This window comes from Haemorhous mexicanus, chromosome 5 (genome assembly GCF_027477595.1).
Source record: "Haemorhous mexicanus isolate bHaeMex1 chromosome 5, bHaeMex1.pri, whole genome shotgun sequence".
NCBI lineage: Eukaryota > Metazoa > Chordata > Aves > Passeriformes > Fringillidae > Haemorhous > Haemorhous mexicanus.
Window position 1 is genome coordinate 9,942,459 of NC_082345.1, and position 24,340 is coordinate 9,966,798.

Genomic DNA, 24,340 nt, shown 5'->3' on the forward strand with positions numbered 1-24,340 from the left:
ATAGCTATAAATTACTCGCTACACTTTCTTTGCATACCTTATCTGTACACTTGCAAAAGTGGGTAAATAAAAAGGGAGATGCTGTAAAGGGAGAGCGGATGGCGGCATATAACGGTTATTATTTTCATAACTAAACATTAGTTCCACGAGCGGTTAAAACAATGAGTGTTTGTGCTAAAGTAATGAGGGATTTCGTGACCCCACCGTGTCCCGTGCTCCCGTCCCGTCCTCCCCCTCCTCTGCCCTCCCCCTCCCCGCGATTAAATCACGTATTGATCATTTCTGGGCGTGGGGGGAGGAGGCAAAGGGGCAAACGTGTGTATGCTTTAAAAGCAAAGCAGGAATACACACGTGTAAGCGTCCATATGCGTCCGTGCATATAAATATATATATATATATTTATTTATTTATTTATTTATATCTATACCTGTATCTATCTATAGTTACACATACACACACACAGAGGGAAAATTCCGGGCTCCTCCACCAAAGTTTTTCCCTCCTCTTTTTTAAAAATAGCGCATCCCTCTCAACTCGACAGCACACTATTTTTTTTTTTTCTTTTTAACTCCGTACGACACACTGGCTCTCCCCAGTCTTTGTTGGGATTTTTTTTCTTTTTTTTTTTTTGGTAAGATGTGTTGTGAGCTTTGCTTTCCGCTTGGGTTGGTGCACGCAAACTGAATTTGCAAGTGATGCAGGAGCCAGGCGAAAAGAAGACGAATTCTAGTCACGTCCTTGCTAACTGACAACAAGCAGGCTAGCCAAAAAAAAAAAAAAAAAAAAAAAAAAAAAGCAGGGAATGGGGGGAAGAGTCCAATTTCTTTTTGAGTCTTGGTAATTGGGTACTTTTACAGGCAGATCACGCTATTTGGGCAGAATAACAAGTTTGGAAAGACCAATAGCTCTACACTGCCACCGATTTCTACTACTTTATTTATTTATTTAATTTTATCTCCCTTCTCCTCTCGCTTCCCGTCTTCCCCGCCATGGTTTTATTTACCCAGCCAGTCTTCGCAGAGGCAACACAGCGCCCCGTGTTTTGCGTGGCGGCGGCTGTGCCATCCCCCGTGTTTTCCTGCCCCGTTGGGTCAGAGCCGCGGAGGAGGACAGGGTCACACCGCATCCCGAAACGCGGGATGGAGCGCCCTCTTTTTTTAAGACTTGGGCTTTAGGAGGAATTCTGTAATGTGCAGTGATTTCAGGAAGGACAATGCAATCATTAATCATCCCCTCTCCTTTTGATTTGGATACACATTTGCAACACAGAAGGGCAAGGAAACAATGGTGATAGCGCTAGATCTTTGCATATTTATATAGAGATAGATAAAGATATATATGTTACATCCGTCAGGTACAAACACTTCATATGCAACTTAGCTCCGGTATAACATCGATTAGCATTCTGTCCTTACATTCATCGTTGTCAATGGCAGAAAGAAAAAAAATTGCATGCGGTAGGCAGCTGATCATTTTAATTAAAAAAAATTTTATTACGAAACTAGTTTGTATAAAATAGGGTTATACAGGACCTTTGTCAGTTTGTAGTAAAATAGTAAGAAAAGGCAGTGGTGGTGGTGGGGTTGTTTGTTTGCTTGTCTGGTTTTTCTTTTTTTTTTTTTTTCTTTTTCCCAAAAGGCAGCATATGAGAACAAATGGCTACCGTTTGGCGTTTGGACAATAGCTGCATAAACTTTGTTCACTTTGAACATTGTTTAATGACATTATTAATACATTAACAAAATTTCTATAAAGTAAGACACATTGGTGCTAAAGTACATCTGGAGGAAATCCAAGTCCTTTTACAAAACCACATACAAAAATGGCAGTTGTAGGGTAATGTTGACTACGAGTCTAAACATGAAGAGGTAATAAGCATTACATATTAAAAAAAGTATCAAGATATACACATTTTAAACCATTTGTACAAAACATCTATAAATCTCTCTCTCTCTTATGTACAAAAATAGCTTAATATATCCCCAACCGGGTTAGGATAGATACAAATAGATTTTCTTATCATAAAAAATTCACAAAAAAAAAAAAAGATTGGAAGCATTCTATGATGGAAACGAGGGGAAAAGCTTGGATCGAGGGGAAGGAGAAGCACGGGGAGACGGAAGGTAGATGGGGCTCCAGGGACTTCTTTGAGTACAGCATAGCTTAACTTCAGCATCTCCACAGACATCGGGAAACTAACTTAGTCCACAGGTGAACGCCAGTCTCTGAAGGGCCGAGGCGGCGGCGAGGTGCGGAGATGGGCCGCCTTTCTGCTGAGGAGGAAGAGCTCCTCCGCAGGCCGAGGAGCGCAGCGCCCTTTCCCGCGGCCCGGGGCTCCCCCGTCGGACAGCCACTCCGCCGGGGCGCAGTCCGTGGCACTGCGAAGGAGTGCAAAGGCCGGCCGGTCTCCGGGGCCGGGGGCGACCGCCCCGACCGCCCCCGCCGCGCACAGCGCTGTGCCCGCCCGCCGAGAGACGTGCCCGCACCGCCCTCCGACGGCAGGGGAACTGGAAACGCAACAGGTTCTTTTTCTGCGTGGATTTTTGTCTCTCTGTGTGTGATCTGGTTTTGTGTCGTTTTTTTGGTTTTTGTTGGTTTTGTTTGTTTTGTTTTGTTTTTCCCTTTTGCGACTGTCCTGTAACAATAAAAAGAAAGAGGAGATCAGAGCCACGCCGCGACCAGCGCAGCGTCGGGCCGCAGAGCCCCCCGTAAGTACCGCGGGACACGCGGCGACCGCCCGAGGAGCATCCCCGGCTGCGCCCCCTCCCGCGGCGGCTGCGGCCCCGCCGCCCCGCGGCCGTCCCCCCGCTATCCACCCCCCGCCTCCCCGGGCCCTCCGCGGGCTCCTACCCACCTGCCGGGAGGGCGGCCGGCGCTCAGAACCAGCTTGTGAAGTCGAGAAGCTCCTGCTCCTCGGGGCTGAGCGGGTCGTAGGAGCCCTCGTCGGAGGAGTAGGAGGAGACGGGGGAGCCCGCCATGGAGTTCATGTCGTGGGAGTAGCTAGGCGAGATGGTGGGCGAGAGGACTCCCGCTTGGAAGGCGGCGCTGACGGCGTCATGCTCGTCGAGAAGCTGCTGCAGGGCGCGGATGTACTCGACGGCGGAGCGGAGCGTCTCCACCTTGCTCATCTTCTTGTTGGCAGCGCCGTTGGGGACGTGCTCCCGCAGCGTGGCGAAGCCCAGGTTCACCAGCTTCACCCGGTTGCGCTCTCGCTCGTTGCGCCGCGCCACGGCCGCCGGCTGCTGCTGCGGCAGGCTGTACCCGAACCCGCTGAAGTTGAGCCTCCTCTTGCAGCGCATCAGCTCCGGCGAGGCCGAGCGCTGCCGCTTGGCCGCCCGCGGCGCCGAGGGCTTGCCGCCCGGGGAGGGCTGCCCGCCCGCCGGGCTGAGCTGCGGCGGCGGCGCCCCCGGGGGCGGCCCCGGAGGAGCGGCTGCGGCGGCGGCGGCCACCGCCGCGGCGAAGAAGCACGCCGGCTGCAGGAAGGGCGGCTGCCCGGCGGCGCTGGACATCCTGGCGGGGCTGCCGCTGGCCATAGGCGAGGGGGCGTCCTGCGAGGCGGGGGCGCCCGACTGACGGCCGGTCCCCGTCCCCCCACCACCACCACAAAAAAAAAAGGAAAAAAATCAAAAAGAGAAAAAGGAAAAACTTGCGACGTTCAATTTCAAATTAAAAAAAAAAAAAAAAAAAAGAAGAAGAAAAAGAACAAGGCGACAGACGGCAGGGGAAAGGGACAGCGGCGACCGACGGGAGCGGACGGCGGAGCCGGGCGGGCGGCGGGGACGGCGGGCGGCTCTGCCCGCCCCCCTCCCTCTCGCCCTCCGTGCGACGGCCGCGGGGAGGCTCGTGGCGCTCGCGTGTGCGCAGGCTGCTTTGCAAAGCCCCTTTTGCAAAAAGTGGCTCAGGATTGTGTCTCTTATAAGGGGCGGACGGGGCTCGCCCCCCCTCTTCTCCTACACACACACACACACACACATACACACACACACACAGACAAGCCTCCCCCCGCCATCCCCCGCGCTCACACACACGCACACCCTGCACCTTGCGCCTTCCACGCTCCGCGGCTTTGCCGGCCGCGATGCGCGGAGCGCTGCCGCCTTTTCAGCGCGGGACACCCACTCGCTCGCGCACTCACACACACACACACACACACACACACACACACACACACACACACATACACAGAAGACACACAGACACACACACGGACAGACACACAGACACGCACACACACACGAGCCCCCGCGCCCCCCGCCGCACACGCGCTGGCGGCCGCGCGGCCCCGCCTCCCCCCGCCGCCCCCCGCCCCGCGCGCCGCCCCCGCCGCTCGCGGGTTTGTTGTCGCAAGTGCGTGCGCCCGGCGCGTGCCGCGCTCCCGGCCCTGAGCAAACACCCGCGCCGGGGCGCCGCGCGGGCCGGGGGCGGGGCGGGGGCGGCGCGCGTGGGCGCCGCGGGGGGGGGGGCGGGGGCGCGGGGGCGGGAAAGCGTGAGGGGGAAAGGGAAGGAGAAAGAGGGGAGCCCTGCCCGCCAAGGGGCGTCCGAGACGGGGTGCGGATCGCGCTGAGGGACGGACAGGGGGTGACTCCCGGAGAAGCCCCAGGGTGTGGGAGCATCTCCTGCTGGGGCCACCTCAGCGGCACCTGCCGGGGTTTGGAGGGGGCAGAACAGCGGTGCGGGATGTGTAGACACGGAGCCGTCCCGCGGTGCGGGCAGGCAAAGCGGCGCGAGCCCGCGGGAGAAGCGCCCTTGCCATTGCGGGACGCGGCGCGTTCAGGGAAACTTTGTGTGGGGGATCTCGGCTTCACCTTGTCCTTAGAGAGCACCGGGATCCTGGTATCGTTCCCTTCGCTCACCGAGCGCTGCCATGCGGAGCTCCATGAGTGTCCGAGACCCACCGCCGGGGGCTGCCGTGCCCCCCCGCTTCCAGCGGCCGGAGCCGCGTGTGCCCGGCACCGCACACGCCCCGCGGGCCGCCTGATGGCTCTATTAGCCAGCGACAACCGCGGGTGAGCCGGGCTGGGTGATAGGAGGAGGGCGGCTGAGAACAGGGCAGGGTAGAGGCTTCTGGGGAGAAGTCACCTCAAATTACCCTTCTGGAATGCTGATCACCGCGGGGTCAGCCGGTCAGGAGAGAAAGAGCAAACCACTCCTGGGCACGTCCCACGCGAGTGGTCCGGCGCGGGAAGGGAGGAGGTTTGCCTCATAGAGTAAGGGTGTGTTGGCCAGAGCTGGCAGGTGTGGAGTTAGCCCACCCTTCACTGCCAGATCCCCTTTCCCAGGTCACACTGTCCTCTCGCTGGGCCCGGGGAAGCCACTGACCCCCTGCTCCTCCCGTGGCACACTGCGAAGTGGAAATGGGGCACCAGCTTTCCAAGCAGGCAATGGCACTGGCTTGTAACTGGGGAGTCAGGATGGACCTGGCCTATGCAGGGGAAATTATCACTGCTCTCAGGTGAAGTCTCACTTGTGGTTCAGGAGCAAATGAGGTAAAGCAGCAGTGAGTTGCTGAAAGTTTGAGCCTCATGGGCTTTGGGGGTCACGCTGACCCTTGGGGCTGCAGAGGTGTAGGCAGCCTGGGAGGCATGACCAGTTCAGCACCAGAGAATGAGAATGCTGATCTTGGCATTCTGCCCCTGCCCTCCTGCCTTTCACATATATCTGAAATTTTTAGCACATTTTCTACCTTCTACTCTGTCTCATTTCCGTTTCTCTCTGCATCTTTCAACTCTGTAAACTCAGATGTGTATGCTCTCTAACCCACTAAAAAGAGCAGAGCCATGGTGTGACAGCCTTGCCAAGGTGATATAATGGCACTAGGAAGTCCCTGGTAGGTGGCTTTAATCCCTGGTACTCACACCAGCTCCAAAGCTTGGAAGGAGAGGACCTGCACAGTCTATGTTAAGGTTTCAGTGGAAATGTCTGCAAAAACATGCCTTGTACTGTTGTTGATCTCAATTACAGCAATCTGGTACTGTAGAAATCAGTTCTTATCTGCCACTGGATCTCTGACCCTGGCTGGGTGTGTGAGTTAAAAAAGGGCTAACCAGAAACATAGCACAGGAGAACCTCAATGTGCACCTGCTAGCTAGTAATTGTATTTTTTAAAATGTCAACTTTTAATGCTGTGTCATGCTAATCCATGTCAGCTTTTCAGCATGCATGATGAAAAATGTGAAGTAGTTCTGTGTGGTCATATTTATTTTGGGACCTCTTCACTGATCACTGACCAGTTTCTGACTTCTAGCTTACTGTCTCATCACATGGGAAATGTTTTAACTTATTTTATCCACTCCTGGGGTCCCTTAGCAGGATAAAATGTTTGCTTGTATTTCCTGTTTGGGGAGCTCTCCATCTTCAGTTCCAGGTCTCCTGGATGATTTGTTCAACATCCCTTGTCTGATGTCAGAACAGATTGCACTGGAAGCAGTTGTTGCATCATCAGCTCTGCATTACAACTTTGGGAAGTGCTAACAGAAATATCAAAGGAATAGCAGCCCTGTAAACTATATATAGATATATACTTAAACAGACTAATTCTGGATCAGCCTGCTTCCAGAACCGGTGTAGAAACACCACATAGGAACATTCCTGCCCTTCTTCCTGGAAGTGGCAGAATAAGACCAGGGTTTCTGGGTCCCTTCTTCTCCAGTCTCAGAGGGCTCTTAAAAAGGCAAAAAACTGTGAGTCCCAGAGGTCACCAAGTGTAACTCATGTAATTGTGCCTCTGTGGCCCTGCACCCATTTGGCTACCCTGGGTCATGGTGTGTGTTTGTGTGAGGGGTGGATGAGGGGGCAGAGTCTTTTCCTCCCTTTTCTTTCCTCCCACTGCCACCGGGGAAAGAACTCACCCCTTATGTCTGAGGTAATTCCAATCTCACCAGCTCCTCTGTGTGCTCACTGTGCCGAATAAGGGACCAGATTCCTAGATAATAAATGTTGTTCCAAGGTCCCCCGCCTCCACCCACTCCTATGCACAGTCCTGCACCTGCGCCTTAAAATTCTTAATTCTAATATAATGATAAATAGCCCTTGCCCTTTTCATTTGGAACTTTTATTTCAGTCTTTATTTATTTATTTATTTTTAAATCTTGAACTGACATTATTTTCTAGTGTCTTTTTTGTGTGCCTAGATTGTAGCCATACTCATGAGGCCTTTTGAAATCTTAGCCTTTTTTTTAAAAAAAAAAAAAAAAAAAACAGCTCTGGTATGCTTCTTTTTTTCTTGCCACTTCTTTTCTTTTTTAAAGGCCATTTACGTTATGATTAAATGCTGTCTTGGAAAAGCAGAACGAAAGTCGTTAATCTATATAGATCTTCAAAGAATCGATACATTCGGGACTTCTGTAGGATTTGTTACACTCCATTTTGTTACAGTAGGCAGCTCGTCTGGATTTGGGCACATGTGTTTCTCTCCCTCCCCCCGCCCTCCCCCTCGCCTTTCCAGCTTCCCCCCCAAGAGTGAAAATAAAGTAAAAGGTCTTTCATGGTAAACAAAACCAGCTTATTCTCCACATAGAACACATGAATAGCTGGAAAAAAAACTTACAATAAATGGTGCATTTTTTTCTCTGCTGGGTATAGCATTCAAGATCAGTCCAGTATTCAAGAAGCAGTCCATTTTTTGCTCAGCAAGAGAGTTTAGAAAAGAAGCGTGGGGTCTATTCAAGGATCTTTTCCCCCTTCACAATTGCTGGGCTTTATGAAACCTATCTTCCATGCCTTGTCAGAGTATTTCTGGGGACCAATTAGTGCTTTGTTGCAAGGCTTCTTTGCTGAATCTTTGAGCAGCAAGAAAAAGCTCTCTTGAGTCTCCCCTTATTTTGACTATTTCAGTCATTACTCAGTGTAATAATTAATATGACAACTGGACGCTGAAGTTTGTATAGAAACACCTCGGCTGCAGGAGAGAGCGTGCAGTGGGTGGTAACAAGCTACAGATCAGACCGAGAAGCCACACACACAAGGAAGGGGGGAAAAAAAGAGAGAGAGAAAGAGAATAATGAATGAAAAGAAAGAGAGAAAGAATAAAGATAAATAAATAGTTGGTGCGGCCTGAAGAAACATAATACAGACTTGGAAGAAAAAAAAAAAAGGCACTTTGAGTGGAGTGTGGGGGGGTCAACCCCAGAGAGTTAAACTTATTTTGAAAGAGTTTCCATGTGAATATAATTTTCAACATTTGCTACTTTCAGAAGTGAGGAAAGACATTTTCTCCTAAAAAGGCAAGATGGTCCCTCGGGTAAGTAATTTTTAAGGACCGTGTGTTTGCACTTTTGCATAGTTGATAAAGTTTAATGCCTCTTCCTAAAGATCCCTTTATGGAAATAAGAACTTAACCATGAAACTTTATTCATGATTAATTGTTGACCGTCCTGCCCAGGGTGGAGAAGGTGGGTTATCGGGGTAGCAAGTTTGAGTTTTCTTGGTGTTGTATCTCTACAAGAGGAATAAAGCCTGTGCCTCAATGAAGAATTAAAAATGACGTTTGATCAGGGACACCGCTGAATCGTCCTCGAAAGGCGTCTTGGGATGAACACTCATCACTTTGCAGACATTTCTTGGGCTGCCAATTAGGGCATAATAAATAATTAGAGGTTTTAAGCGTATTAGATACAGCTCATGCTAATGAGCTACATCAGGTCTTGTGCTAACCTGAAGTGACAGTTTGCATATAGGGCTGCAAAAAACAAAAACAAAAAACCAAAAACCACCACCAAAAAAACCCCCAACACACGCACACACACACACAGAGAGAAAAACCCAACCAAAAAAAAAAAAAAAAAAAAAAAAAAAAAACACAAAAAAAAACCAGGAAAAAAACCCCAACCAACCAACCAACCAAACAAACCCCCAAACCCAACTCAGCCGCCGAAGCAGCTTTTTCCCCCGCGGTCCCGTCCCGCTCGCCGCTCCGCAGCTCCCCCGGATCCCGCCGGGCGGGGCCGCCCGCTGCTCCCCTGCCCTCCGCGCCCGCGGAGAGGAGCCCTTCGCTGCCGGCTCTGCCGGGTGGCCCCATTGTGCGGCCACGAGTTGTGCGTCTGTCAGAGCCCCGGGGGATAAATCACACCGGGCTGCCCTCCCGCACACCCCAGCGCCACTTTTTGGAGAGCTGAATATTTTGGGTGGGGAGTGGGTTGTTCCCGGCTCCTCCGAAGCGGTAGTCCCCTGCAGAAGGGGTAGGAGAGGGTTTGGGTGATGCCTGCGCAGGTTGGGAAGCGGATCCCCCGCTACTCCCGGGGCGGGCAGGCAGCAGGGATAGCCGGGGTCCCCACTGCCGCCAGCCTCCTCTGCCGTGAGGACACAGTGCCACCTCCCGGCCACCCGCGCCTAGGAGGGAAGGACCCGGGGAAATCCGGGGGGGAGGGATGGGGTGCGGCCTTGAGGTCTCGGGGAGCCCGGCTCTGCAGTGAGAGGGGGTACGGCTTTGCCAGCACGACGCAGAGGGATGTGAGAGGAAGTGCTGTCTTTGTGGGGTGTAAGGGAGAGCTACAGCACCCTGAGATCTCTGGTAAATGCATACATGGTGTTGATAAGGGGGATGCCCCCCTCCCGTACACACACACACAAACCACCTAAGATACTCTTGGAATCCTCATCTGGGAATTTTTTCCACCAGTTTCTGTATTCATTACAAAATTTCCTTCCTCTGCTTACTGCACCCTTACATGCACTGGGACACTCTGAACCAGCAGGAAAGCAGGGAGCTGCAGGCCAAGGATAGGCTCAGTGTCCTGGCACAGGAAGGGACATCCTTGCCCAGACACAAGGACTCACAGGTCCAGGGAAGCTGCCACTCTGCAAATGGGTGGCAAAGAGCAGTCTGAAAAGCAGCCAAAGCCCGTGGTTCCTTGAACTCGCATCGTGCCGGCCAGGGGAGCTTGCCAACTTCAGTGCAAAGAGCCCTGTGAGCTGTGGCTGAGAGCACAGACGGAAAGGACTACATGTGGGGTGTGCGCCCTTAGAAGGTGTGTTTTGGGGGGAAAACACGTGTTTTTAGGCAAAGGCAAAGTGGGACATCAGCACATATCTGCGTATCACTGAAAGGAGAGGGGATGCTCAGTGCAGCAGCAAAAGCCCAGAGCAGGACTAACAGACTTAAAGCCCAGCAGCTCACGCTGGCAGGGGAATCAGGCACATGAGGAAGCTTGAAACCCAAATGGGAAAACCTGGCTGGCAGTGTCACTGCAGGGGGATGAACCCATGCTTGGTACACTGAAGTAGAACTTCAAAGAGGACCAGGAAGCTCCTGCAGTTTGGACTCTGAAATGGCCCAAGGTTACAGATGCTGATGCAACTGCATATTCCTAAGAGTAATGTCACTGGGCACACACATACTCACACACCCCCACACACCACTTTGCTCCAAAACAGGAGACATTGGGAATTCCTCCTAGCAAGGTGGAACTTTGTTTCCTTCAGCCAGTGCTTTCTGCTACCAGGCAACCTCTGACAGTGCAGACTGACCAAACTGTGAACTGGTGGTAATACACTGGTGATATTATTATGATTGTGTAACAACAAAGGTGAGAGATAATCTTGCAAAATAAATACAAAAAAGAAGGGGCTAGGAGGCACAACAGATGATTACAAAGATTTGGCATGAGCAGTATTTTAGGTATTTGATATTTCACTTTGTCTTGCCATTACCATTGGGTAGAGTGGACAAATGTAAGAAAAGAGATGGAGAAAGGGAAGGAACAAAGACCAAAAGCATTTAAAAGCCATAAAGAAGTAAAAGAGAGAATAAAGATTAGTGAAAAGAGAAGGAGTTAGGAAAGAAAGAGGAAGGGACAAACAGAGGAAAGAATAGTTTATGTCACTGAAAAATACACCAGGTGGCAAGGCATGGTGTGTGGGGAAAGTAAACAAGACTAGTTTCTGGAGTGTGCCTTGTTCTGCACAGGGGCTATAATCAGAGTTGTCACCACCTTCATCTCACTGTTATTTTTTTCCAAGGTGGCCTTCAGTCTCCCTATCATGGATAGGGCTGTGCCTTGTGCTACACAAACACAGAGCACAAAATACTGGCTACCATAATGAATTTACTGGCTGAGTAAAAAAAAAAGCCAGTAGTTTTTCTACTGCTGGCAATTACTGGGGATACTTTTCCCCCACTGCTCTGCCTTTCCTTGCCCCATCCTACTGCCATGTGAACAGGATCCAGTGTGTTTAGTGTGCATCACATTTGGCTATCTTGACCTGCCAGTCGATACCACAGGCTTGCTGATCACTTCAGAAATGATTTTCTACCCTAAAGGCAGTTTCAGGATGCACAAAGAAGCAGCTCTTCTGAAAAAGGTGTGTATTTGCACCCAAAGCATGGAGTCACTTCAGATGCATGTTATATAATTGATAATTTCAGTGGGATGGATTCTGACTCAGCAGTAAGAATTAAGAAAATGGTTCTATTCAGTTTCTCCGCTGTAAAGCTGCTGGGTTTTGTAGGTATGAAAAATTTACAGTAAGTCTTTTCTAGTGTTCACCAATATGAGTTTGCACAGGTGTGCATAGTAGAGCTTTCTTCAAGGACAAAATATCTGTAAAGAGAATTTGCCTTCATCATGAAAATATAGGAAGATTACCTACCTTGGCACAGTTTATCTTTTTAAGACTTCATTTCCCAAATAGCAAGATAGATACATGTCAAGCTTCACTTGACATTTTTTCACCTGCCCTCTGATATTGGGCTACAGCTTTCCAAACTCCTTTACCCCCTTGGATGACTCTTATTTGGGCTCTTTCATATCAATAAACTAACCTTTCCTAAATCATTGATGTATCCAACCTTGTTCCCCTTTTGTGCTTTCCATGGCTGACACCAAATGCGAGCACATGTACATCATCTGCAGTTCTACATCTTCCTGCCCTGGAGTTCTAACCTACTTTTTCCTGCTCCTTTTCTTCCTTTTCCTTCTTCCCTTTCCCATGCTCAGGCTCATATCCCAGTGTGAGGTTCATGCTGCTAACTCCTGTCTCATGCTTCCCCTGGACTGGGTGCCTCTCTCTGGTGTCACTCTGAGCGGAGTGGTATCTCCTGCTCTCTGAGCTCTTTGGAAGCAGCCCCAGAGGTCCTACTAAAGGACAAATCCCTCAGCTGCTGTGCCTCTCCAGAGTCTTCTGTACCTGACTTTTGACATCCAAAGAACACATCCTGCAGAACGTCTGATATCTGTCCAAGGGGACTGACCCCAAGGTGAAACCCACCTGAGGTTGAACACGCAGCTGCAGTGGGAAGGAACGGGCTCAAGGCTGAACTGAAAACCATGTGTTGACTTGAGAAAAAATGAAAGCAGCTGATGTTGATCAGGAGGAGGAAGGCTGTTAATTCAGAGCATGCTGCTCCTCTACGTTGGGTGCAGACAGAAACAATCTGCTGGAGAGCTGCAGCGGCTGCTTGGTGTGCCAGCGGTGGGTGGGGTGGGCGGGGTGGGCGTGCAGGGAGAACGCCCCCTTGGCGTGCTGTCCAGGGGAGGGAGCTGGGGAAGGGAATGGCTTTGCCTTGGCTGCTCCACTTTAAATACCTTTGCACAGATCTCTGTACACTGCAGTTAAGTCAGAAGGCTTCACCTGCTGTAGTGGAGGGGCCTCCCTGTGTGGGTATAGCTGCCTTTGCAACATGGACTCACAGCACTACAAAATGAATGGGGACTCTTTCCAGGTAAGTGATGGGGTCTGTGCCTGCTTTTTGCAGAGGTGGAGGGGTGTCCTGCCTCACTCCTGCACTCCTATGCTTGTCCTTCCCTCTCTGAGAGGCAGTGTGACCCCAGCGGAGAAGAATCAAGGTGTCCTGTCCTGACACTTTGCAGTACCCGAGCAATTTTGGCAGCTCCTCTATTTGTCTGCTGTTAATTGTGCTCACAAAAAACACAGTGAGAATACAAACAAACATTGCAGCAGTATCCTTATGTACATGGCAAAAAGACAAAGAATCAAAAAAGACCAGAATCTTATTTGAGGTCTTAAATGTGTGTGACGAAAAGAAGCTGTCTTTTGTTAAAGGAAAACAGATGAAATTGTGAGCTCTTCTGGTGTAGCTTTTTGTTAAATTTGGGGCTCTCTTTTTTAATGTTTACTGACTGGTTGACTTTGAACTCTTTGCTTTGGGAAGTACAGGAAGAACCTGAAGTTCATGCCTTTTAAATACAGGCACTGATGTTACTGCAGGGGCAAGTGATGTAACCTGAGGCTGGCATGGTTAATTATTAGGACAAAATTCTGCACTTATCTGTCCTATGCAATGCTGCTGAAGCCAGGGTCAAGCTGCATCAGATGTGCAAAGAAAGAGCTTCTATTTCTTATAAGAGCAGAGATGCCAATTAAGCCTCTCTTCCTACTTTGTGTGCTGAGGCTGAGCTCCCACAGTATTTCTCTAGAGTCTCACCTTGCTGCTTATCCAAGTTGTGTAATTTCTTGGTTCCAATGACAACTACCATGATAAGCATTTAAATGCTTTAAGAAATCTGACTTGGAAACCAAATCCATATTCACAAGTAACTTGGAAATCTTTTAATTTGAAATATTTTTTTCTCTTCCTCCCCTTCCCCCCCATTTTGCATATCTAGTAAATTTGAACTTTACAGCAGTGAGATGAAAATTCTTATATCCTGAAATTGCAAGAAAAACTCTCTCTGGCTTTACCAATGTTGGAATTCACTCTGAAGGGCTTTAGCTGAATGTCTCAGCATTTAGCTAAATGTCCCAGCAATGGATTAGAAGGCTGACAGGATTGTGTTATTGACCCCCAATGCTGCTACCTGTGTCAGAATGGCAATACCAATATACGTGCAATGTGGCTAACTAAAAAGGCAGATCTGTGCTCAGGTAAACCTATCTTGCGTGTACATAACACTTTGTTTGAGATTGTCATAGGTCCAGGGGTGGTTGTTCATGTTCTTCAACTGGTTCTCATTTTATTTCCTGGAAAAGAAACAGAGCTGGAAGGAAATTAGGACTGAATTTGTGCACACTATAGATCACATATACACATCACAGAGACAATATTTCAACACAATAAACTTGTTTCTTCGACTCTGAATCATAATCACAATAGTAACAAAACAGTAGAACAACCCAAATCTGCAATTCCTTCATGTATGTTGAGGGACTAGAAGTTAAAGTCCAAAATGAGAATGGTAAAACTGAGCTAAAGCAATGCATAAGTACTACAAAAAGCCCAACAATAATGTGAGTGCCTCTGTTTTTGCTGCTATCACCTCCAGTGCATGTGTTGAGGTTTATTATCTGCAGTGTGTACTGATGCAGGCTGCCTCCATATATCCTGATAAGAACTGGGTACCAGGAAAACAATCATTTCAGTCTTCTCCCCGTTTGCAATTAAAGATGTCACCTCTGTGACAGGCTCAGGCATGGACTGATGCTTGTTAAAAGACCTTCCAGGGAACTGAGTGCATCTGCAGATGTGCAAGAAGTTAAGCAAGTATGAGGCTGTTTACAACACTAGTGCCTACTCCCTACTGCAGTGTCTTTCTCTCAAGCACCAATATAAATCAAGTTACAAGAGTGGGAAAATGACTGAGGACAGATTGAAAGCAGCTGATCTCAACAAATCAAAGCTAGTGAACAATGAGTTTGGAAAGGTTTTTTAAGGCTTTTTTTGTCTAATCTCATTGTACAAAGAGATCAATTATTATCATCAAGATTGCCTTGCAGGACTTCAACTTTGCATTATATCCCCTGCAAGTATGCAAACCATGACTTCTTTATTTGTCACACACATTCAAGTCAATTTGCCATATAAGTTGGTTCCACAGCATGACTTGGCAAGAATATTTTAAATATATCGTTGCATGTCTTTTACAGCAGTCTCATTGCAGACAGTGAAAACCAGAATCTCAATCCATTGGACAGGCAATGGTGGAGCCAGTTCTGTCCTTGAGATCAGTTTTGGCTGTAGTGGGTGAAAACAGAAGGAAAAAGCAATGCATGGACAGTATTTGAGATGACAGTTTTGGTCACACTACCATAAAATTTCAGAACTTCAGACATTTGTTTTGGCTTTTGCCAGACTCCTGTCATCATTTTTCCTTGTGGTTGTTCGAGGTGTAAATGGGTTTCATTAGCCAGCTGACACATCACTTCCAGCTGCTTTTCCTCTTGGTCCTCCCCATGTAAGAGCTAGGCTGACTGCCTGGCTGCATGGGGACTCAGGAGACAGAGAGATGCTGCAGGAATTGTCACAGCTGAACAGGTGGCAGTCTTCCTTCTGGTGCAGCACTTCTAGTACAGTTTGCACTAGAGGTCCCTCATAAAGCTGTAAGATATTTGGAAAACCTTTGCAGCCTCTGGAAAAAAAGCCAGATAGAAAAAATGTGTGGCCAGTCTGTTAGCAGCAGCCTTGGAGGCAGCCTTGGAGATGGCTTGAAGAATCAACAATTATTTACTTTACAAAAGAAGGCAGCTCTTCATAGCTCTGCCTCAGGAAATGTAGGCCCACCAAGAGCTTTATGGCTTCAGGGCAGCTGGCTTTGATTGTTAATTTGTCTTCTACAAAGGCTATCTTCACTGAGGACAATATTTGGGAACTGGGACTCTTTTTACCCTGATTTATATGTTCAATTGAGCAATAGCCATAATGAGAGCAAGCTCTGCCCAAAAATCCAGATCTTTATAAGGAATATTTGAATGGGTACCTTGAATCAAGCTTTAGCCCAGGAGTTGTCTGGTGTGATCTTTGAAATAACCACAGGCAATTTGTCCAAAGCCATTCGATGTTAAAAAAATAAAATAAACATGCAAATAAGATATTAATGGGGCCTCCAAAAGTTTGTGATGGTTGTACATCAAATTTACTTTGATATCAGAAAAATTAGGTGATTGAAATGTCAGCAGGCATTTACCTGCCATGCCAAGTGCCCAGCTTTCAAGATCTGCCTCCACTCCAGGGCTGTTTCCTCCTTCAGAAGTGGTGAAATAGCTCTTCCTTTCTTAACAGGGCTTTTATGAAAAGAAATATGTAGAGACATGCAAAGACATTCTAGTAATGAGAACTGTGAAAATAATGAAAATAAACCTTTGAGAGTACTGGAAATTGCCTTTTGGAATTTGCAGAGTAGAAAATCAATAAGAGAAAGGGAACAAACATAAATGAAAACACATCTTGCCCTGAGTCTTTACTCATTATGGGATCTAGGGAAGATCTAAATGTTTGCTCCAACATTCTTCTTCTTCTTTTTTTTTCTCTGATTTTCTTTGCTTGATGTTGTTGTTTTGTTTTTAAATCACCTTCCACATTCTTCCTGTGAATACTACCTCTCTTCTGGTGATACCAGGAAGGTACAAGCAGAACTGAAGGGAAATACATGTCATGGTCTGCATCTCTGCACCGAGCTCACCCACATTGCTCTGCTTAACCCTGAGTGCTGATGAAAAGGAAGCCTGAGGGAAGGACTTTGCCCTGCAGCTGAAACCAATGTGCAGCAATGTTTCCAGTCATCCCTGAGGGGTGAGGGGAGGCAAGGATGGTGTTAGGTTTATTTGCATGTCCTTGTTGACTACCTTGCTCTCAGAAGGGCTCTAGTTTTCGAGAAGGGATTTGTGTCTCTACAAATAAATCAGAGCAGCCCCAAAGCTGTTTTATACCTCCTTTACATCACTGGTGCTGTGCAAAATGGACATGGAGAAAGGCAAAACTGACCTCTAGGGTGAATGGTAGCAATTTTTGGGTTTGTATTTTTTTCTTTCCTTTCAGGAATCTAGCTACATTGAAGACTCCCCCAGCAAGAATGGTGTGATTTCTTTGATTTTCTCTCTGAAAGAAGAAGTTGGGGCATTGGCTAAAGTCCTGCGCACATTTGAGGTAAATATTTTCCTTCAGGTCTTTACAATTTTGTCTTGCAGCCACATTTTCTCAGGGTCTTGGAGGTTGTGTTTGTGATTCTATTTCATTGCTATTATAGGGGAAAGCAGCCTCCATTTCTTTTCTGGGCTTAAAATCCCCTAAAGTCTCATGGCAGATGTTGCTTTTTTTAAACTAAAGCCTCTACCTTTCACTGACATGAGGGTGGGAAAAATGCATTTTTTCCACTTAAGAGGAAAATATTTAATCATAACTGCTGTAGTAAGAGGTAAGGGTGAGTTGGGCTGTGACCTAAGATTGACTTATAACCAAATGATTTGCCTTATAACTTGTAAGAAAATATAACCTGCGTGTGAGCCATGTGACTCACAATGCACATTGCACGAGGGGTTTCTGCTGGGGGCAGATCTTAGCTCTTGTCCACCCAAAAAATCTGATATAAAAGATTCAACCATCTCCCACCTGCAGTACTTCTGCAGAGTGGGTAGAGGGTGCCTACAGAACAGCATAAAAATGACAGCACTTTTTTGTACACCAAAGGGACTCAGTAACTTATGCTGAGTGATTTGGAAAATTTTTGGGGAAACAAGGAGCCATTTACCTTTCAGGACATTGTGTGCCTATTTATTCTTGCAGAAATATTTCCCAGATGTCATGAATGTTGTTTGAAAAGCATGAAATCCTTGCGGTTCAGGATGGTTGTGTTGCAACACACAGCTGTGTACTCTGTGCTCCCAAGTAAATACACTTTTATATTGGTTCTTTGGCTTTTTTTTCTTTTTTTAATGCAATAGTTGTGCCTGAAAACAGCAATTTCTTTAGAACACTCTAAGAAGTTGTGGCCTGCATATTTTCCATTCATAAATTGGATTTACTAGGAAATGAGAGGTTGTGTGTTATGGGTACAAAAGAAAAATAATTATGAGTTTTAGGACACATTTGATTCATTAAGACAAAAGGAAATTCACCAACAACAGAAGAGCAAGTCTAAGTCTGTGAATTGACTAGTAAAATGCTGCAAAATGTCCATATGTCAGTGATGTGCATGTCTGTAAATGAATTTATGGGACTGTTTGTATCCTCTTATTAAATGCATTGATGTCTACTAATTAAATTGCTGTCAGCTCTAAAGAAAAGTTTGTAGAGGAGCTAGTATAAGAAAGAGAGGAGTAACCATTTCTTGGATGTGACTTTTCTTGCCCCAAAGCAGATAACTAAACTAGACCAACAGAGCCCCTTTTTCCCAGTGGCCCTGATTGCAGATGAGAAGTTGGGACTCAGTTGGTTTTCCACCCAACAAAGCCAATTCTTTCTGTGCTGGCTCTCAGCTTCCTCCAGCACCAAGGCTTGACAAGAAACCTGGTATAGGTGCTCTTATATCAGTTTTACATCTGGCATTGTACTGGGGGGAGGGATGGATGGATGGATGGATGGATGGATGGATGGGATTTAATGGTACAAGGACAGCTCCTCAGGACTGTTAGTGAATTCCTGCTGTAAACCAGAGCAGCCTTTGGGCTGTTGTAACTCTATTCCAAGAACTGCACAGAGGTGTAAGTTTTAAATACATGCCCAGCTGGGAAAACCTTCCCCCTTTTCCATCTGAGCCATAGCTCTGGTGCCTCAGAGAAAGACTTTGTGCTCACTGACATCACAGCACAGACAGGGAAAGTGGTGATAGGCAGGTAAAGAGTGGAAACAAACAGGAAGAACTTGAGGGAACGTTTTTGTCTTGTACTCCTTCACTGCCTAATAGCATTAGCTGAGAGATGCTACTGGAGTTAGCTCAGACTCTCTGTGGGTGGGCTCCCTGGGCAGGGAGACACCCAGCTTTGTCCCCTGGTTTGTGTCACCAGCTTGTTGCTGGCTTGTGGAAATGTGGTGGATTTGTCTCAGAGGGGCCTCATAAGAGGAGATGTGAGGATGGCTGCCCCAGCTGTCATTGCCTCATGCAGCCACATGCAGTAGGAAAAGAGAAAACTGACAAGCCACAAACAGGATCAGGCTGTTTCCAGGAGCAGATGTGGTGCTGCAATTGTTCACTTCGTGGAGGGGGTCCACACCTGGTGCAGCTGCTGTGCTGATGGGCACATGTTTCATGTCTGTAAACCTTGTGCTCCTTGCTGAGGTGGGGGTGCCCAGACTGCTGTCTCCTCTCTGAGCACTCCTGCAGGGGAATGCAGGCAGAGGGCACAGCTCAACCCCCTCCTCCCAGCTCGGATTTGGGAGTGATTAAGGGACAGTGCCTCCAGCACTGGCTTTGAGGATCTTGCCTCTTTTCTAGACAGTCTGTAAAACTAATGTGGGACATGAAAGGGAGAGGAGGAGGGTTGAATGAGCTGTAAATATGAAAGACTTGAAAATTTGCCCTTTCTCCCAGGGAAGGAAGCATGGAAGCAAGATCCAGACTGAGTCACAGGGAATTGAGGAGATACCTAAAGAAAGGAGAAATCTTGAGGAGTTATTAGCTCACAAGATGTCTTTCTATAGAGGAGGTTTCTGTAGGGACCTGGGAAGGCTCATCCTCTCCTTGGTTTAAGAACTGGAAAATTTTTTTTTTACTCTGTGGGAGCATTGTTCAGCCACACTTGAGGCCCTTCCTGGGATGCACTCCCAGGTTCACGCCCTGCCCATGTCCCACTCCTGTGCTGGGGTGAAACTGTCCAGACTTTAGCCCCTGTCACAGCCTGTTCTCCATGGGCAGCAAGACAAAGGGACGCCAAAAGGTGTGCTCTAGCCTGGGCCTGCCCCTGGATACCATGAGGTCCAAGACTTCTGGCTCATCAAGCATCATGGCAGGTAGAATCTCTAGTCAGTCACAGAGCAAACAACCCAGAAAAGGAATTAATGTCCAAACACAGCCCAGATGGAAGGAGTAGGCCCCCACTGTGGGAGCCAGGATGGACTGAAGGTAGGGGAGCCTCTTCCAGGTAGGGGGAGGCTCAAGGCTAAGGGCTACAGAGGGCTCATGACACAGAATTTTGTCCTCTAACTGAGACCCAAAGTTTAAGAGAATTTCAATGTGTTTTGTGGAAAAAGAAATGTTTTTCCTACTCAAACATCCCTCAGGGTTTCTCATGCAGTTGGCAGACTACTGCAGGCTCACATTTGGGGTTTTTTTGCTCAAAGGTCCAAACTCTAGCTTTCTCTTCAGGTCCCAGTTGCACACAAGTATGTGGTTACTGTGACAAATCTTGTTTTTCCTATGTAGCTTGAAGGGTTTTTTCCTGAGGAATCTCCTCAATGAACTTGGCTCTTTTTGTCTGCTGGCTTTAGCTCCAAAGCATACTTGATTATTTCCACTTTTTTCATATGTTTGCTCAGGCAGACTCATCTAAACACCTGATCTTAGCAGGGTTCTAAGCTTTTCTGATCTCTGGCTCTTGTCCCTTCTCTCTGGTTTGCAAATCCTTGCCAGACTGCATAAATCTGTTCCTCCTGGACTGGCGTAGCATAGAGCTATGCCACTGCTGGCAGTACAGCCCCTGCAGCCCCTTCTTCACTTGTCCTGTGGAGAGACATGTTTGCAGGGCTAGACTCACACTCTGGTGTGCTGTGAAGTGTTAGCAGCTCGGTCATGCTCAGCAATAAGCAGATTGCTAAAGCTGAATCCACTTTGCTTCCACACTAGCTGCTCTGTTTGTATGTTGGGATGTGGCAGACATTCACTTTTTGCTTGTCAAACCCAATTGTTTTGCACTTGAAAAGCCCCTTTGTCACCTCTGCCCTCATTGCAGGCTTGAGGGTGGCTGTAGGGACAGCACAAATCCACCAGCAGGGTCTTTACACTGACTTAATTTTAATGGGGTCTGCTGTACACTGAGGTGCTCCTTGGTGCAGCCCTGTGCTGTTTATTTGTGTTGTAGAAGATGAACAGCTAGGCAGCCAAAACTTGAATAATTATTTTCAGCTGAAACAGAACAGCACACATGACTAAATATCATCCTTAAAATCAGGAAGACAGAACAGTCATGATGAAATTGTGTTTCTTTTTTGATTCACTGGATACATCAAAAATGTTCAGAGTATATGTTGAGGCCAAAAAAAAGAAAAATCTTCCATGTTTCTTATCAAAACTGAAAAAGAAAAACTTTGGGTTGACTCAAGTGTTACACTTGGTAGAAATATTTGTTTCTCTGTAGTGATAAAAACCTATTAAAATTGAGGAAGCTTTTTTAAACAACAAAGTTCATTCTGAAAAAAAAAAAAATTAAGAAAAACCCACATTGTTCCCCTCAAAGATTACCTTTCTGTAGTTAAGTTCATCATTGAAAATAGCAGAAATAAGAATTTCCATATACAAAAAGGACTGCCTTCAGTTTTAATTGCAGATTTTCCTCATGAATTTGTGAATACACTAATCTTCTCTGAAGTTCTTTTCCTGATGCATTTACAAGTAGGAGATCATCAGCTGTTTTAAGTGGCAAACGTTGGAATACATCACAAGTTTGCTCAACCCATTGTGAGAGAGGAACCTTCTATCTTTTCCTCAGTGATGGGACCTTCTCAGATACAGAGCAGGACTTCAGTGCAAGGTTCAGCCATCAGTGAGTAGGGCTCTAGCTCAAAAGCAAAAAAAAAGTTGATTTGCACCAAGTACTTCTGCTCCCAACATAAGTTACTGTCCCCTGGGGGTAAGTTACTGTTCCATAGAAGGATGGGATGGGAGTAACAAGCTGTACTAAATGAGACCTGCCACTTTCAGACAGAGTCAGCAGAGGCAACTCTGTTTCTGTTTAGGAACTTCATTCCACAGAAAGTCCTACATGACTGTTATCTCTTTGTGCCCTGGGAAGGCACTGTGGTGGTTGGGGCTGTTTCCAAATCAGAGGAGGAGAACAGTCACTTTGGCCAGGGGGTGTGCTGGAAGTGAACTGGCTTGCCTCAACCACAAGATTGCTTTTTCATTACACTGTACATATGCACAGCAGTGATCATTTCATTACACTGCTCCAAATCCACATCTCTGGGGGTCCCAGTTGTTGGTTTCTCTGAGTCTGGATTGAAGGCACTTGAGATGGTAGTTCATGTCCAGACTCAAGTATTTATCATTTCTTATCAGTAAAACAGTTTCACTACTGTGAGTTTGGCAGCTTTTCATTAGAAGGCACAAAATGGCCAACAATCTCTTGTTACAAGGTCTTTTAAGACTAAACTATCCAATGAAGAGCTGACACCTGGATTATTTTCCCTTTTAACCCAATAACTGATCCCAAAGAGCTGCAATGCAGACTTTTCTGCCTAATTACAAAAATGCCACCCAAACCCATGGAGAAGAAGGAAGAAGAAGCATGAAGAAGAAACCCAGGATGAAACCCTGTGCCATCCATTTTGCTTCCATCCACAACATACTAAAAATCCCAACACCTAAATTTCTCACCAAGTGATACACCTACACTACTCTCTATAAATCTATTTCATACTTTTGTGGATTTCAGTCTATCTTGAAGTCTAGGAAACTTTGTCCATGGATAAGGGTCAAAGTCACTGCTCCCCGTGGTGGTCAGGGCACAACAGAGCAAACAGAGAAATATTCCCTGTGCCCTGGGTTCCCACACACATCCTTGGTCTTATCCCTCCTCTTCCTGTGGCCACAGGAGCAGGACTCATGGATCTAATTGATCACCATGGATTTAAAGAGAGGAGTGCTCTCTTCACAGGGGCTTATGCAATGCCTCATGCTGTCACATTTTTGGTTTGTCCTGCTCCATGTGTTTTGTAACCAGATTCTGCTGCAAGCCTTGTGCCAAATTTCAAGGCTGGAGCAGAGTGATGGACACTAGGGGCTGCTCCAGGGCCAGCTGCCCTCTGGCACTCTTTGTTGGCAGGGACCTGCCCTGAGACACTTTTCTTCCATGAGTTTGGAAAGAAAACCCTAGCAGCTGGGAAGGTGAAGATTCTCTCTGTCTCCAGCTGAGAACAGGCCCTTGGACAGTAGAGCTGAATCAGATGGCTGCCTTTGCCTTTGCTTTAGGAATCCATGGCTGAAAGCATTGCTTCCCAAGTCCTCTGATCTATGAAAATTAAACACTGAGCTTATACTTGTGCTTCTGAAAGTGTCCTCCTTCAGGAAACACTGAACTATACCATGGCAAGGGTTAAAAGAACATCTCATCTTTTTTGTTGTTGTTGTTGGTTTTTTTTGGTTTTTTTTTTTTTTTGTGCCAGAAAGTGCAATTAAAATCCTTTTTTGGGGTGATTTTACCCAAATTCTCACTTAGTGTTGATTAGTGGCACCATAGTGTTGTTGAAAGTTCTCCATCTGGTAACAATGTGGGGTCTCCTGATGAAGCCAAACTTCATTAATGACAACAGTCATGAAAACAAGCTGCAGCTGGATTTCACAGCTGTACTTAGTTTTAGAACCATATATAGGAGCATTTAGTAACTACTGAACAGAAGGATGTGTGAGTGTCATGGGAAGCAGTAACTCATAACATTTTGAGAAAGGATCCATCCCTACTGAAAGCTTCCCTGTGAACACACAACTTTCCTTTTCCAGTGACCAGGCCATTAAACAGAGGGTGGGACTAAATTCTCTTGGTAGTGACCTCAGCAAGACTGCTGGTGTAGTGCAACACCAGTCTGGTTTTCCCCTGCTGGTGTGAGGCATCTGCAGCATAGGTGGTGCTCGGTTAGGATGGAAAACCTGGAATAAGCTGGGCAAGGGGCTGGAGCTGCTTCACAGACTCTGAGAAGGAGCCAAGGCTGAGATCCAGCGCTGTGAGGTAAGGCAGGGAGGGACATGGGCAATCTCCTCCCTGCACCCACCATTGTCTCTGTTTTAAGTTGATATTTGTGTTGCTAACCCCTTCAAACTCTGTTAGAAGTAATTCTGGTTTGATCTTTGAGCTCTGAGAATGTGTCTTGAAACTTCCTTCTCTAATGGGCAGTGACAGAGGTACCATTGGCTTGGATATTAAAATAACAAAAGCTGAGTTTTTCCATCCTTTGGAGTGGGGGTTTTAAGAAAGGTTTAAGAAAAAAATACTACAGCAGGCGCATGGTTTTATGACAGGATGGGTCTATAGGGGAGGGACTCAACCTCTCCCATGTTCATAAATCTGAAGAGAAGGAGAGAAGTACCAACCTGCTCTCTAAGTTCCTTGCAGCTGCTCTGGGTGGTGGGGTGAACTCAGCAAAGCAACTCTGATCTCACTCCATGGGCTCATCTGATCCCTACCAGCTCTTAAATAGGAAGGGCAGAAGAGATCCATGTTAATAGCTCAGATGGGAACCCAGCCACAAACACGTGACAGTTGAGATCTTCCAAAGTGTTAGGTTAGGAGTTAGGTTCCATCAACAAAAAATAGCTCTGAAAACTGGAATAACTTTTATTAGCTTACTTTTGAAGGCATATATTGTCAAGATGACAATCTCTACTAAAAAACAGATATAAATTGAAAACTGCCTAAAACGTACAACTAAACCCAAAAAATGCCCCCATTCTCCTTTCTCAGGCAACTATTTGTCTCCAGAAGTTGGAGCTTTAAAGAAAATATCATCTACTGGGAGAAATGTGAT

At 47.0% G+C, this 24,340-nt stretch overlaps 2 protein-coding genes across 2 annotated transcripts in view; one reads left to right on the plus strand and one right to left on the minus strand.

Annotated features, from left to right (window-relative positions):
* Positions 1 to 1,436: 1,436 nt before the first annotated feature.
* On the minus strand, positions 1,437 to 4,254 carry ASCL1 (achaete-scute family bHLH transcription factor 1). The gene is made up of 2 exons (XM_059847858.1): positions 2,855 to 4,254; positions 1,437 to 2,635 (listed from the first exon to the last, which is right to left on the minus strand). Exon 1 carries the CDS (start codon positions 3,531 to 3,533, stop codon positions 2,877 to 2,879), a length of 657 nt encoding a protein of 218 aa, XP_059703841.1. The 5' UTR covers positions 3,534 to 4,254; the 3' UTR covers positions 1,437 to 2,635; positions 2,855 to 2,876.
* Positions 4,255 to 12,499: 8,245 nt separating this feature from the next.
* PAH (phenylalanine hydroxylase) overlaps positions 12,500 to 24,340 on the plus strand; it is a 35,196-nt gene continuing 23,355 nt past the window's right edge. The window contains exons 1-2 of the mRNA XM_059845834.1: positions 12,500 to 12,658; positions 16,709 to 16,816. Coding sequence (XP_059701817.1) covers positions 12,617 to 12,658; positions 16,709 to 16,816 — 150 coding nt within the window. The 5' untranslated portion in view covers positions 12,500 to 12,616. The remainder of the gene's footprint in view (positions 12,659 to 16,708; positions 16,817 to 24,340) is intronic.